The 14,910-nt window shown below is 41.4% G+C and overlaps 1 protein-coding gene across 1 annotated transcript; it reads right to left on the bottom strand.

Annotated features, from left to right (window-relative positions):
* Positions 1–2,424: 2,424 nt before the first annotated feature.
* Positions 2,425–14,353, bottom strand: LOC138397113 (zinc finger protein 20-like). Its single transcript, XM_069491027.1, has 5 exons — positions 14,334–14,353; positions 5,050–5,176; positions 4,784–4,844; positions 3,437–3,994; positions 2,425–3,268 (listed from the first exon to the last, which is right to left on the bottom strand). The coding sequence occupies exons 1-5, from the start codon at positions 14,334–14,336 to the stop codon at positions 2,425–2,427; spliced, it is 1,593 nt and encodes a 530-aa protein (XP_069347128.1). The 5' UTR covers positions 14,337–14,353.
* Positions 14,354–14,910: the final 557 nt, after the last annotated feature.

The raw sequence follows: 14,910 nt of genomic DNA, 5'->3' as shown, positions 1-14,910 counted from the left end.
CTGCATGCTTCAGAAAAATCACATTTAGAGTCATGTTGATGCTGATGTTTCTCCTCTTTAGCCAAAACTATGCCTGTGCATTTGGCCTTCAAGAGAGAAGGATGTGGAAGTAGTTGTGTTCTGGAGCACCTAAGTCTCTACTGCCAACTCTTCCTTGATCCAAGTCATGCTCTATGCACTCTGACAATGACTCCACACTTCACTTATGTAGACACGTTATCTGAGGCTGGACATGTCACCTTCACATACAGTGAGGGTTTGGTCACTGATTGCTGCTCTGTCCTGTGGTACCTGGGTTTTGACTCTAAAAAGTTTCCAATAGGCCTTTTGGAAGAGGAGCTTGACTGGCACCTTCAAGAAGTGATTGGATTGTTTCATGCCACCGTATAATATATAAAATTAACTTTACCATGTTGCCTTTTACGATATAGTCCTGGTATAAGAGGGCTATGTACAAACTCACATCAAGAGGATATTATCTGAACAAGAAAGGGTTACTTGGAAGAGTGATGCTGATTTTGTTCCTACCAAGGCTTGTATTCAGACAATTACATAACATAATGGTCTCACTTAACACAATAAAATTTCTAAAAAAAAAAATTACATAGCTTACTAAGGAATGAGTGAATTTATATATTTCAATTGAGGTATTTTATGGAAAACAAGATCTATACATTGCCACAAGTATTTTTGGGTTTAGAGAACAAGTAGTGTAAAAACATGCCTGGAAGTCTGGGAGCTGGCCTCCCCTCACCACAAAGACAAGTCTTATGCTGTTGGAGAGAAAGACATCAGGCACCTACAATGTGAGACAAAGCTCCTCTGTGACTATGATGGATCAAGTCAAAAACAAGGACATTCTGCAAGTATGTCTCTAAATTTAATAGAAGAGTACATTCCAAATCAAACATGTGACCAAAATTCCCCTCTTCTGATATTGTGGCCGACTGGCAATTCTAATCATTTAAGGATACCTCCATTCCATTTTTCTACCTTCTAGGCAACAATTATTATGCTAGGGTAGAATTAAGTTCACATCCTGACAGCATTCAATACACAGAAATGACTCAATCCCTTAAATAGCAATCAATGCACTTAAAACACAAATCTTACAAGAAATTCTATTGAGAACCCTCTTACTGATCTATTCCACAATCATTTATGGCTCACAGCCATACTTATTACTACAATTTATTATACCCTCTTTCGTAACAGGTATGGTACTGGTGATCTTTGACAATAGAGCACACATAATAGCATGATTTAGATTCTGGGATTATGAGTGAAGGAAAGTTTTGGATAACATAAAAATAGTAAGCATATAGCATGAAAAGTAAAATTTACAAGTCAAAAGAATGACTGAAGTTTACACACATGGTAATATGGACTTGCAATGTCAAAAGAATAACTTGGTATCATTATAACTTGATCTAACCCATGATGGCAATAAGACATTTTAATATATCACCTCCGTAATTGAAAAAGAGTGTAACATTTGTTAGGATAAGAGTTGTTAAAAAAACAATTAAGACAATATTTCTAGGAAACATGTACAGAAATCTTGGTGGCCAAAAAAACCACATATGATGTTTCATGACATAAAATCAAACATAACTGAAAATGAACAGGCCTTACATTTAGCTGTGGATAATAGTAAACAGAAAATTTCCTGACAAGAGGAAGGTGCTCATTCTCATATGAAAGTTCTGGGTGAGGGCAGTCCCTGCACGTTGCAGTAGAGGAACAAGCTTCCATCCATTTATTTTTGATGGCAAACATTGTAGGTGTCATGCTGATTCAAGAACACAGTCACTACCAGTGGGAACAATGAAGCTTGCATACAAATTATCCCTTATAACAATTCAATCCACAGACTAGGGGAGTGGAGTGAGAAAGTATCCCCACCTGTGACAGCTGGAATCAGCTCTCTAGTAATCTTTTTATTTTTTCAAAAATTTTTTTTAGTCTTCTTTCAATTCTCTTTAATTTCCATACTACTACAGATGGATCTTTAATGTGGAACTTCTAGGAACATCTTTGGAAACCTATACCTCTGAGAAAATGAAAGTCATGTGATTTTGAGGATACTCTTTGATGGGCAAGTCAAGGATTCAGGAAAATGGGTGTGAAGCAGGCATCTGCACAACTCATGAATCTGGCTGTCTCCCTGTGTGGTGCCTCTAAAATGTGACTAATGCCTGCCTCATGTCTGCCTTCAAAATCTCACGTAAATCAGCTACTGGTGAATTGTATCATGGAATTATTCAACTGCAACTCTAGATTTTATTATCTTATCACAGATCTCTCTTCTCAAATCAAAGGTCAATTATCTCATAGGGTCTTTCTCCATTCTATTATTTGGTGTTTGAAGGAAACTGGGAAAACTGAATGCTTTCCAAATTCCTTACAATGATAGGATTTCTCTTATACATTAACAGCATGAGTCTTTTCATGTCTTCGGCAGATACTGGAACGAACGAAGGCTTTCCCACATGTCTTACATTCATAGGGTTTCTCTCCAGTATGGATCCTTTCATGTATGCGAACGCACTTGGCAGACATGAAGGCTTTACCACAATGCTTACATTCATAGGGTTTCTCTCCAGTGTGGGTCCTTTCATGATTTCGAAAGGAAGTGGAAGACCTGAAGGCTTTACCACATTGTTTACATTCATAGGGTTTCTCTCCAGTGTGAGTCCTTTCATGTATTCGAATCCACTTGGAAGACCTGAAAGCTTTACCACAATGCTTACATTCGTAGGGTTTCTCTCCAGTGTGGGTCCTTTCATGATATTTAATGGAAGTGGAACAACTAAAGGCTTTACCACACTGTTTACATTCATAGGGTTTCTCTCCAGTGTGAGTCCTTTCATGTTTACGAAAAGAAGGGACACAATGAAATGCTTTTCCACACTGCTTACATTCATAGGGTTTTTGTCCAGTGTGAGTCCTTTCATGAATATGAAGGGAACTGGGAAAATTAAATGCCTTCCCACATTCCTTACATTCATATGGCTTCTCTCCAGTGTGAGTCCTTTCATGTATTCTAATGAACTTGCCAGACCTGAAGGCTTTACCACAATGCTTACATTCATAGGGTTTCTCACCCGTGTGAATTCTTTCATGGTATCGTAAGGAAGTGGAAGAACTTAAGGCTTTGCCACATTGCTTACATTCATAGGGTTTTTCTCCAGCGTGACTTCTTTCATGTCTTTGAAGTGAACCAGGAGAGTAAAAGGCTTTCCCACATATCTTACATTCATGAGGTCTGTCTCCAGTGTGCATTCTCATGTGCCACTGAATGCTCCTCCGCTGAGCAAATGCTTTCCCACATTGCTCACATTCATAGGGTTTTTCTCCAGTGTGCGTCCTTTCATGTATATTAAAGGAACTGAAGTGAATGAATGCTTTCCCACACTCCTTACATTCATATGGCTTCTCTCCTGTGTGAGTTATTTCATGTACTCGTACGGAACCAGGGGTACGGAAAGCTTTACCACATTGTTTACATTTATATGGTTTCTCTCCAGTGTGAATTCTTTCATGTTTACGATATAAACTGAGAAAAGCAAACGCTCTTCCACAAAGCATACATTTATGAGGTCCATCTCCACTGTGCAGTACCATGTGATTTCGAAAGCCTGTGAGAGAATTGAAGGTTTTTCCACATTCCTTACACCCATAGGGTTTCTTTCCAGGGGGAGACCTTTCGTGTGTTCCAAAGGATTGCCGGTAACTGAAGGCTTTCTCAAACTGCTTATGTGTATATGGCTTTTGTCTATATTCCTTATACTCAGATGGTTTGTGTGCAGTATCAGCTCCAATGAGCCTATTAAAAGAAGAATGATCAATGGAGACTTTTCCAAACACACTGCTTTCACATGGTTTTACTCTAGATGGAGTTTTCTTGTTCACCACGTCATCTGGAACCTGGTTGAAAGTTTCTCCACGTTGACTACCTTCTTTACTTTCACAGACTCTCTCCTCAATAAGACTTCTGTGGAAAATGAGAAGCACATTATTAAGGCTTTTTTTTATAAATGATTTCTTATTTTTTAGTAAGTATTGTACTTGCATTTTTAACATTCTCAAGGAAAGGTGAGGCTTTCTGTACTGTATGAATTGTCCAATGTGAATGGATCAAATGCTCTGTAAGATGGCTAGTCTATAGCAACTATGAAAAAAATAATATATATAGTTTCTTAATACTATCTCAAAGGTAAACTATTTCACAAACAACAAACATCTGTGTCAAATTTAGAATATGCTTTGAGAGAAAATTTTCTAAGGATAAATAAATTAGATGTTGGGCTTATTTGTTTTGTTTCCCTGAGTGCTTTGTTTTTTGTTTTTTGTTTTTTTTGGTTTTTTGTTTGTTTGTTTTTTGAGACAGAGTCTCACTCTGTTGCCCGGGGTAGAGTGCTGTGGCATCATCATAGCTCACTGCAACCTCAAGCTCCTAGGCTCAAGCAATCCTGCCTCAGCCTCCTGAGTAGCTGGGTCTATAGGTATGCGCCACCATGCCTGGCTAATTTTTTATATATATATATTTTTAGTTGTCCAGCTTATTTCTTTCTATTTTTTTTAGCAGAGATGGGGTCTCGCTCTTGCTCAGGCTGGTCTCAAACTCCTGAGCTCAAACAATCCACCCGCCTCGGCCTCCCAGAGTGCTAGGATTACAGGCGTGAGCCACCACGCCCGGCCTGTTGGCCTGTTTTTAACATTTCATGACATGCTAAGATTTTCTTGAGAGACATTGCTTTGTCATGTGAGTACAAATTACCTTAGTTTTCTCCTGGGATTTTTACACTGATCTTCAACATTCTTGTCTTTCCATTTTTTCCCTAAAATACAGATCCAGAAATATAGTCCTGAATTATTACAATTATGAAAAAATCTATTAGATTCTATGTTCATTGTATACTGTGGAAATGCCTGATTTATACACTGAAGTATTCCTTGCCCATTTTCCAAATCATTGAACAGCACTTACAAGCAAGAAACACTTGTAGTCTAATTCACTGAGTGAAGGAATGCTGTCACCCTTACCTATAGCTGCCAGGTTCCTGAAGGTTTCCTGCATCACATCTCTGTAGAGATTCTTCTGGAAAGGATCCAGCAAAGCCCACTCCTCCAGGGTGAAGTTCACAGCCACATCCTCAAAGGTCACTGAGTCCTAAAACATACCACATGCATAGAGGAGGACAGGTGAGATTCACAGCCCTGGGGACCTGTGCTTTATTGTTAAGAAGTTAACATGATGCTGTGGACTCCAAACATCTGTTCCATGACTTGGTCATCAGACTTTTACTCTCTGTCTACATTCACTTCCTCCCACGAAGTAATTCTGATGGTAGAATGGAACTATTGGGTACAGCAAGAGCAGAATAGGAAAACGTGTCTTTTTTTTTTTTTTTTTTTTTTGAGACAGAGTCTCACTCTGTTGCCCAGGCTAGAGTGCCACAGCGTCAGCCTAGCTCACAGCAACCTCAAACTCCTGGGCTCAAGCAATCCTCCTGCCTCAGCCTCCCAAGTAGCTGGGCCTATGGGCATGCCCACCATGCCTGGCTAATTTTTTCTATATATATTTTTAGTTGTCCGGCTAATTTCTTTCTAAATTTTTAGTAGAGACAGGGTCTCGCTCTTGCTCAGGCTGGTCTCGAACTCCTGAGCTCAAATGATCTGCCTGCCTGGACCCCCCAGAGTGCTAGGATTACAGACATGAGCCACCACGCCTGGCTGGAAAACATGTCTTATTGGTGAATCCAGGGAGAAAGATGTACTGCTTGGGTTGCCCTTAATATCTCTTTGTATATTGGGTCTGTGCCACCTGTCATAACAAAATCCTACTAATTAATGTGTAGAAAAAAGTTAGTATTATCAATCATGAGAATGCGTATCCTCAATATGGTTGCATACAAAGTATAACCTTCGAAGGTATTTTGGATGAATTGAGAGGTAAAAATTCCAGAGGGCCAGTCTTAACAAAAAAGCAAGTATAATTTATTGAAATTAACAACATTTGTGCCTCAGAGGACATTAACAACAGATGGAAAAGGCAATCCATGAAACTGGAAAAAATATTCACAAATGTCTGGCAAGGTCTTTTTTTTTTTTTTTTTTTTTTTTTTTTTGAGACAGAGTCTCTCTCTGTTGCCCAGGCTAGAGTGAGTGCCGTGGCGTCAGCCTAGCTCACAGCAACCTCAAACTCCTGGGCTCAAGCAATCCTCCTGTCTCTGCCTCCCGAGTAGTAGCTGGGACTACAGGCATGTGCCACCATGCCCGGCTAATTTTTTCTATATATATTTTTAGCTGTCCATATAATTTCTTTCTATTTTTAGTAGAGATGGGGTCTCGCTCTTGCTCAGGCTGGTCTCGAACTCCTGAGCTCAAACGATCCGCCCACCTCGGCCTCCCAGAGTGCTAGGATTACAGGCGTGAGCCACCGCGCCCGGCCTGGCAAGGTCTTAATATTAAGAATACATAAAGAATTCCTGAGCCTGAACTTCTTCTTCTTCTTCTTCTTCTTTTTTTTTTTTTTGAGACAGAGTCTCACTCTGTTGCCCAGGCTAGAGTGCCACAGCGTCAGCCTAGCTCATAGCAACCTCAAACTCCTGGGCTCAAGCGATCCTCCTGCCTCAGCCTCCTGGGTAGCTGGGACTACAGGCATGTGCCACCATGCCTGGCTAATTTTTTTCTATTTTTAGTTGTTTGGTTAATTTCTTTCTATTTTTAGTAGAGATAGGGTCTGGCTCTTGCTCAGGCTGATCTCGAACTCCTGAGCTCAAGCAATCCACCCACCTCGGCCTTAAGAGTGCTAGGATTACAGGCGTCAGCCACTGCGACCGGCCTTAAGCCTCAACTTCAAAAAAAAAAAAAAAAAAATTCATACAACCCAAATAAACTTTTGGTGAGGATATGGAGAAATTAGAATCCATGTCACTGTCCAAGGGAAAGTAAAATGGTTCAGCTCCTATGGTGGGCTCCTCAAAAATTAATAATAGGCCAGGTTCAGTGGCTCATGCCTATAATCCTAGCAGTTTGGAAGGCCAAGGTGGGAGGATTGCTTGAGGTCTGGAGTCTGAGACCAGCCTAGGCAACATAGCATAGACCCTCATCTCTACAAAAAATAGAAAAATTAGGTAGGCATGGTGACATGAGCCTGTAGTCCTAGCTGCTCCAGAGTCTGAGGCAGGATGATCACTTAAGCCCAGGAGTTTGAGGTTGCAGTGAGCTATGATGATGCCACTGCATTCTAGTCTGGGCAAAAGAGAAAGACTTTGTCTCAAAAAAAAAAAAAAAAAATTAATAATAAAATTCCATGTATTCTAGCAACCCACTTCCCAATACATATACATATTCAATTCAAAACAACTGAAACCAGAATCATGAAGAAAGATATTTGAAAACTATTGTCATAATAACCAAGAAGTGGATTAACACAAATGTCCATTAATTGAAGAATGGATAAACAAAATGTGGTATGCATATACATACGAGAAATTATTGAATCTTACAAAATAACATCCTATCCCATGCATGTTTCAACATGTGTGAAACTTCAGGATGGATGCTAACTACAAAAAACCATTGACAAAAAGAAAAATACAATATCATTCACATAACTATGAAAAGTTGTTAAACTCAAACAACAGGAAGTAGAATGGTAGGTGCCAATGGCTGAGAGGAAGGGGAAATGAGGAGTGGTGTTTAATGGCCATAAAATGTGAGCATTACAAGATGAAAAATTGCTGCAGATGGGTCACACAACAAAATAAATATAATTAACCGAGTCAATTAACTGTATACTTGAAAATGCGTAAGTTGGCAAATTTATCAGTGTTTCTTTTACAACAATTAACAATAATAAATTATTGAAACAAATAGAAGGATGGATAAAAATTTGAATGGCATTCCTCTGAGATATATACTAAATGGTCAAATGATACATAAAAAGATGCTCAACATTACCAATCAGTAGGCAGAAATATTTTTAACAACATAGTTTCAGGTAGTTATTCGGTGTTTTCGTCTTATGAAAAATATTCACATAAACTAAATATGAAATTTTAAAATAGAGCCAATATTTGCTCTGTGTCAATCTTTTGAACAAATTATGCTGGACTATCTGGACTACAATATGCGAAAACATGAATTAGACACAAAACATATAATTTTTTTTTTTTTTTAAGACAGAGTCTTGCTCTGTGGCCCAGGCTAGAGTGCAGTGCTTTCATCATACCTCACTGCAACCTTCAACTCCCAGGCTCCAGTGATCCTCTTGCCTCTGCCTCCTGAGTAGCTGGAACTATAGGCACACACCTCCATGCCTGGTTAATTTTTTTTCTATTTTTTGTGGAGAGGGGCTTGCTATGTTGCTCAGGTTGGTCTCAAACTCCTGGCCTCAAGCGATCCTCCTGCCCCAGCTTACCAAAATACTGGGATTACAAGTGTGAGCCACCAAGCCCGGCCAAAACTTTCACAAAATTAACTCAAAGTACATCATTAATCTATATGGAAAATGCAAAATTCAAAACTTCTAGAAGATAACACAGGTCAATATCAAGAAGACCTTGGATTTGGAAAGATTACACAGGCAACACCAAAGCAAGATCTGTGAGTGAGAAAATTGATAAATTGGACTTCATTCAAATTGAAACTGTTTTACAAAAGACACTGTTAATGGAATTAAAGACAAGCTGCAGACTGAGACATAATATTTCCAAAACATCTATCTGATAAAGGATTAGTAAATAAAATATATAAAGAACTCATAAACCTCAAGAGGAAAACCACCAACCAATGAAAAAATAAACAAAACCTCTGGAAATACACCTCATCCTTGAAGAAATACACATAACAAACAAGCTCAATATCTCAAGTCATTAGACAAGAGAAAACTAAAACAAAAATGAAGACCTGCTAAGCACCATGTTGGCTGATAAGAAATAAATAAATAATAAGTTAGGGGGAAAAAATGAAGGCTAAACCCTGTGGCTCATGCCCCTAATGTAGCCCTTTTGGAGGCCAAGGAGGGAGGATTGCTTGAGGTCAGGAATTTGAGACTAGGGCAACATTGAGACCCCATCTCTACAAAAAATTTTAAAAATCTGTCAGGAGCAGTGGTGCCTACCTGCACTCCTAGGTACTCAGGAGGCTGATGTGAGAGAATCACTTGACCCCAGGATTCTGAGGTCTCAGTGAGCTAGGATCACATCACTGCACTGTAGCCTTGGCAACAGAGCAAGGCCCCCCCTCTTTTTTTTTTTTTTTTTTTTTTTTGAGACAGAGTCTCACTCTGTTGTCGGGGCTAGAGTGCCACAGCGTCAGCCTAGCTCACAGCAACCTCAAACTCCTGGCCTCAAGCGATCCTACTGCCTCAGCCTCCAGAGTAGCTGGGAGTACAGGCATGAGCCACCATGCCCAGCTAATTTTTTCTATATATATTTTTAGTTGTCCATATAATTTCTTTCTATTTTTAGTAGAGACGGGGGTCTCGCTCTTGCTCAGGCTGGTCTCGAACTGCTGAGCTCAAACAATCTACCCGCCTGGGCCTCCCAGAGTGCTAGGATTACAGGCGTGAGCCACCATGCCCAGCTAATTTTTTCTGTACATATTTTTAGTTGTCCATATAATTTCTTTCTATTTTTAGTAGAGACGGGGGTCTCGCTCTTGCTCAGGCTGGTCTCGAACTGCTGAGCTCAAACAATCTACCCGCCTGGGCCTCCCAGAGTGCTAGGATTACAGGCGTGAGCCACCATGCCCAGCTAATTTTTTCTGTACATATTTTTAGTTGTCCATATAATTTCTTTCTATTTTTAGTAGAGATGGGGTCTTGCTCTTGCTCAGGCTGGTCTCGAACTCCTGAGCTCAAAGGATCCACCCACTTTGGCCTCTCAGAGTGCTAGGATTACAGGTGTGAGCCACTGCGCCCAGCAAGACCCCATCTCTTAAAGAAAAAAAAAAAAAAACAAAAACTAATTTCTGTTCAAATTAATTTTCTTAAAGTCCCAGAAAGCCTAATGAAGGTTGTAAAATGATTATAATGCAAAAAGTATACACTGAAAGACATAAATATTTAATAAAATACATTAAAAAACATCATATGTCTTTAGAAAAGAGACGGATCCCTGTGATATAGCTTCTCTAGTTATATCTAGTGTTGTATTAAATTTCATGAAATTCACAACCAGGTATGTTTTGGTTTTCATTGAAATTAGAAAAAAACTACTCCAGGTGGTGTGGGCCTGTAGTTCCAGCTACTTGAGAGGCTGAGGTGGGAGGAATTCATGAGGCCAGGAGTTTTCAAGTTCAGCCTGAGAAATATAGTGAGACTCTGTCTCTAAAAATAATTAAATTAAAAAAAAAATAAGCCTCTTAAAAAAGCACACTGTAAATATCCACAACCAAATACCCCCGAGCCCTGTGAGGGTAAAGCTACAGGTTATAACAACTCTCCTGAGAGGGACTATGGGACCAAATCAGAAAAAAATAAATTACCTGAGTAAGATAAAATCAGAACATTGTCAGAAGTTATAGGCAAATTTTATGACTTTACAGTAGGAAATGTTTTCTTTTTCTTTCTTTCTTTCTTTTTTTTTTTTTTTTTGAGACAGAGTGTCGCTTTGCTGCCCAGGCTAGAGTGAGTGCCGTGGCGTCACCCTAGCTCACAGCAACCTCAGACCCCTGGGCTTAAGTGATCCTCCTGCCTCAGCCTCCCGGGTAGCTGGGTCTACAAGCATGCACCACCATGCCCAGTTAATTTTTTCTATATATATTTTTAGTTGGCCAGATAATTTCTTTCTATTTTTAGTAGAGACGAGGTCTCGCCCTTGCTCAGGCCAGTCTCGAACTCCTGACCTTGAGCGATCCACCCGCCTCGGCCTCCCAGAGTGCTGGGATTACAGGCGTGAGCCACCGCGCTGGGCCAGGAATGTTTTCTTATCTAGGAAAATAAGAAAGGCCCCCATGAAAATTTTGACGAATTCAATTCTATTAAAATTAAGGAGAATCAGCCGGGCGCGGTGGCTCACGCCTGTAATCCTAGTACTCTGGGAGGCCGAGGCGGATGGATCATTTGAGCTCAGGAGTTGGAGACCAGCCTGAGCAAGAGTGAGACCCCCGTCTCTACTAAAAATAGAAAGAAATTATACGGACAACTAAAAATATGTACAGAAAAAATTAGCTGGGCATGGTGGCGCATGCCTGTAGTCCCAGCTACTTGGGAGGTTGAGGCAGGAGGATTGCTTGAGCCCAGGAGTTTGAGGTTGCCAAGAGCTAAACTGACGCTATGGCACTCTAGCCTGGGCAACAGAGTGAGCCTCTGTCTGGAAAAAAAAAACAAAAAACCCCACAACTAAATTAAGGAGAATCCATCAAAAGATAGAATGGAACGAAAAGATAAACCACAATCTGAAAGAAAATATTTGCTGACCATAGGAATGAAAAAGGAACAGTGCTAAGAGTATGTTTAAAAAAAAAAAAAGCAGTAAACATACAAATGAATTAAATGTGAGAAAATGACTGGAAATTATGATCATATAGGAAAAATGCTCAGCCAATGGCAACCAGTATAAAGCAATAAATATTCACAAAGAGATTCTGTTTAAAGATAGATGGGCAAAAGGAAATGATTCAGATCATTTCAAGTGTTGGTAAATCACAAGAATGAACACACATGCATGAAAGGTGAGGTGGCTAATTCATACATACACTTTATCAGCATTTCCTAGTAAATTTGAATTTATCCGTCATCTATAACACAGATGTTTTTCTCAATGGGTAATAAATTCATTTTGTATTCCCACTTGGGAGAAAAAACACGAATGACATTGTCAACAAGATAAAAAAAAAAAAAACTTGAAACAATCCAAGTTCCATAAGAACTGCAATGGGCGAGTAAACTGGGCTACCCACCACTTCAGACTGTAGGATGTATGCAATAAAATGATGCAAGAAAACCATAAATAAACTGTATCAGCATAATATTAATGGCATATAAATAGTATATTAAATTACTGAGAACTCAAAAGAGGTAAACTTTGCATCCTGATAAAGAGATGATAAAGCTATAAAGAATAACAAAAAGAATCTTTGGTCACCTCGGGGTGCCAAAGGGAGGTGAGATCAGGGAGGCACACCAGAATCCCCAAAGGTCCATTGATTTCCCTGATTTTCCTGGGTGTCCCTGGGTACTTATATTATTACAATTTCAACTTAGCCTCAAACAATTTATTGCAATAACTCCATTTTGTTCTTCAGATCTTATCACACCATCCACTCAGGTTCCAACAAAGTGCGTAAAAAGTCTTACACCCAAACCATGGAAGAAAATTCTCAAATCCTTGGGTAAAGAGCAAATAGATGGCAGCATAGGAAACCAAAAGGAAGCAGCTCAGGCAGGCAGCTGGCATCACCCCCAGTTCACAAGGGACCCCACACTCCCATAGGTCAGCACATTCCCAAGCTTGGGACCCACCCTGCCTGTGCAGGTGAACCCCAGGGTGGCTCACTCCAAGGCAGTGTGGGAGGGAAACCTGAGCAGCCAGAAAACTGAATTCTATGGAAAACCACAAACTGTAACTAATTAAACTCATGTACCTCATAAACCACCTTTGTATGAAAAACATTGTAATCCTGATACATTTCTTTGTTTTTTGCCTATATAAGTAAGAACTTTAACTTTGGAGCACTGAGTCCAATTATCTGATGCTGTGTATTCCCACCTGGTCATTCCCAGCTTTGCCCTTGAATAATCTCTTTGAAAATAGAATCTGATCCTTTGATTATTTCAGGTTGACAAATCCCAATGAGGAGACTACTTCATAACTGTCACCAACCAAGTATTTGATCTGGATTGGCTCCTCATGCACTTTATAAGGCCTTTCTTTCAAACTGTAGAGTCAAAATAAAATCCTAAAAAACGCCCCACTGACTGAACAGACCCCCTCTTTGCCAAGTGGCCTCAAGAAAAATCTTAAATCTGAGTTCTAGGCCCTGATGGGAAGGGAGGTTGGACGTGTTTTTTTTGTTTTTGTTTTTTTTGAGACAGAGTCTCACTCTGTTGCCCAAGCTAGAGGGCTGTGGCGTCAGTCTAGCTCACAGCAACCTCAAACTCCTGGGCTCAAGCAATCCTCCTGCCTCAGCCTTCCAAGTAGCTGGGACTACAGGCATGAGCCACCATGCCCAGCTAATTTTTTTATATATATATTTTTTAGTTGTCCAGCTTATTTCTTTCTAATTTTTTTAGTAGAGATAGGGTCTGGCTCTTGCTCAGGCGGGTCTGGAACTCCTGAGCGCAAAGGATCCTCCCGCCTCAGCCTCCCAGAGAGCTGGGATTACAGGCTTGAGCCACCACCGCAGGCCCTGGACATGCTTTGTTTTATAACCTCTCGTTTTTGCAGTTTAGAAACACTGATCAACATTAATGTTAAAATAGAGATCACAAGATTCTGTGTCACAATAAGATACTAAATTATATACAAGACCCAAGGCCATACAAGGCAAGGGTTAAGTCAGTCATACTGGCCATAAAACTTTGTTAAACAGGTCTTTTTCTTCTTTTTTTGTTGCTGGTATGGTATCACGTGACAGGCAACAGATTCCTATATTTTAATTTAATCATTCCTTCTTACTGACTGGAAATTTTTAGACAAGATTAACACCCTCAACCAATTGCCACTAAAGAATCCCCAAACCCACTTATAGCTTGTAAGCCCCCTCTTCAAGATGTCCTGCCTTTTGGCGGTGAATTAATATATACCATCCACGTATTGATTTATGATTTTAATTGCACTTTCTGTCTCCCAGAAATGTATAAAATCAAACTGCAATCATACCGCCTGAAAACCATTTAGTCAACGGTTCCTGGGTTTTGTCTTTTATTTTCTGCTCAGAATAAACGTATTTATTTTAGAAATTTGGGTTTTTGTTAACCAACCACAGGCCTCAATTTAGTTTTTAACGGGAGAAGGGACTGGGGACCCCCACAGACCGCAGCCCCGCCCACGCACGACCCCACACACCGAGTCGGGACCCTCCCCTAATGACCCTCCCGCAGTCACCGCACAATCTGGGGACACGCGGGGCTGCGGCCGCGGAGCTGCCAGAGAGAGGGCTCCGGGGCCTGGGCCGAGGTTGTCGCGCAGGGACGGGACAGGAGGCACGGGGGCCCAGCTGCCGGCCCAGACCCATCCCGCTGGCCGGAGGGACCGAAGGCCCAGCTGCGCCAGCGCTACTCAGGTCCGCAGACTCGGGTCCCGCCACAGCCGGTTCCGGCCGGTTCCAACCAACCCTTCCTCCCGGTCTGGGGACACCCGGCCCCGCACACTCACCATTTCCCGGCCTCCAAGAATCCCGGAGTCCTCTCTACGGCTGTCGTGACGACTGCAGGTCACAAGGCAGATGACAGGGCTACAGAAGCTGTGGCGGAGGAACCCGGGGCCTCTTGGAGCCACGAAGCCAGAACCCAGAGCGCTGGGGACGCGACCCACACGCAACTAGAGAGAGGTTGAAGGTCACCGCCTCTTTCCCGCGGCGCGTTTGAACAGACGCGGCGCAGGCTCCGCCCTGGAGCCCCTGATTGGATATTGCTCTAGGCCCCGCCCCCAGAGGCCTGAGTGACAGGGGAAGCGATCTGAACGTGGACCTGCGGAGCCAGACTGACAGGTTCTACCCACACCTTCTCTCAAGCCCGGCTCCCTCCCTGCATACTGATCATTGGATGTTTCCATTTCAGCCCAACTTCTCCACATTGCTGAAAGGAGCTTTATCGTCTTCCCCACTTAACGGATGGTCCCTGTTCTTCCTCCTGGACGGGGTCACAAGTGTGTGCAGGGAATTCCAGACTTTGTCCAGTGGAGCGATCCTGTTGCCTCAGAGCAGGAGAGGAGCCCAAACCAGGCCAGGCCA

The sequence above is a fragment of the Eulemur rufifrons genome, chromosome 2, assembly GCF_041146395.1.
Source record: "Eulemur rufifrons isolate Redbay chromosome 2, OSU_ERuf_1, whole genome shotgun sequence".
NCBI classification, from domain to species: domain Eukaryota; kingdom Metazoa; phylum Chordata; class Mammalia; order Primates; family Lemuridae; genus Eulemur; species Eulemur rufifrons.
Note: the sequence above shows the minus strand (reverse complement) of the source record. Positions and strands in the feature narration are given on the sequence as shown.

Excerpts from the sequence above, each read along its gene's own strand:
- LOC138397113 (XM_069491027.1), bottom strand. Across the intron at positions 4,845-5,049 it reads CAGGAACCTGGCAGCTATAG|GGAAAAAATGGAAAGACAAG; the intron begins GTAAGGGTGACA and ends TCTGTATTTTAG. Across the intron at positions 3,995-4,783 it reads AATCCCAGGAGAAAACTAAG|TCTTATTGAGGAGAGAGTCT; the intron begins GTAATTTGTACT and ends TTTCCACAGAAG.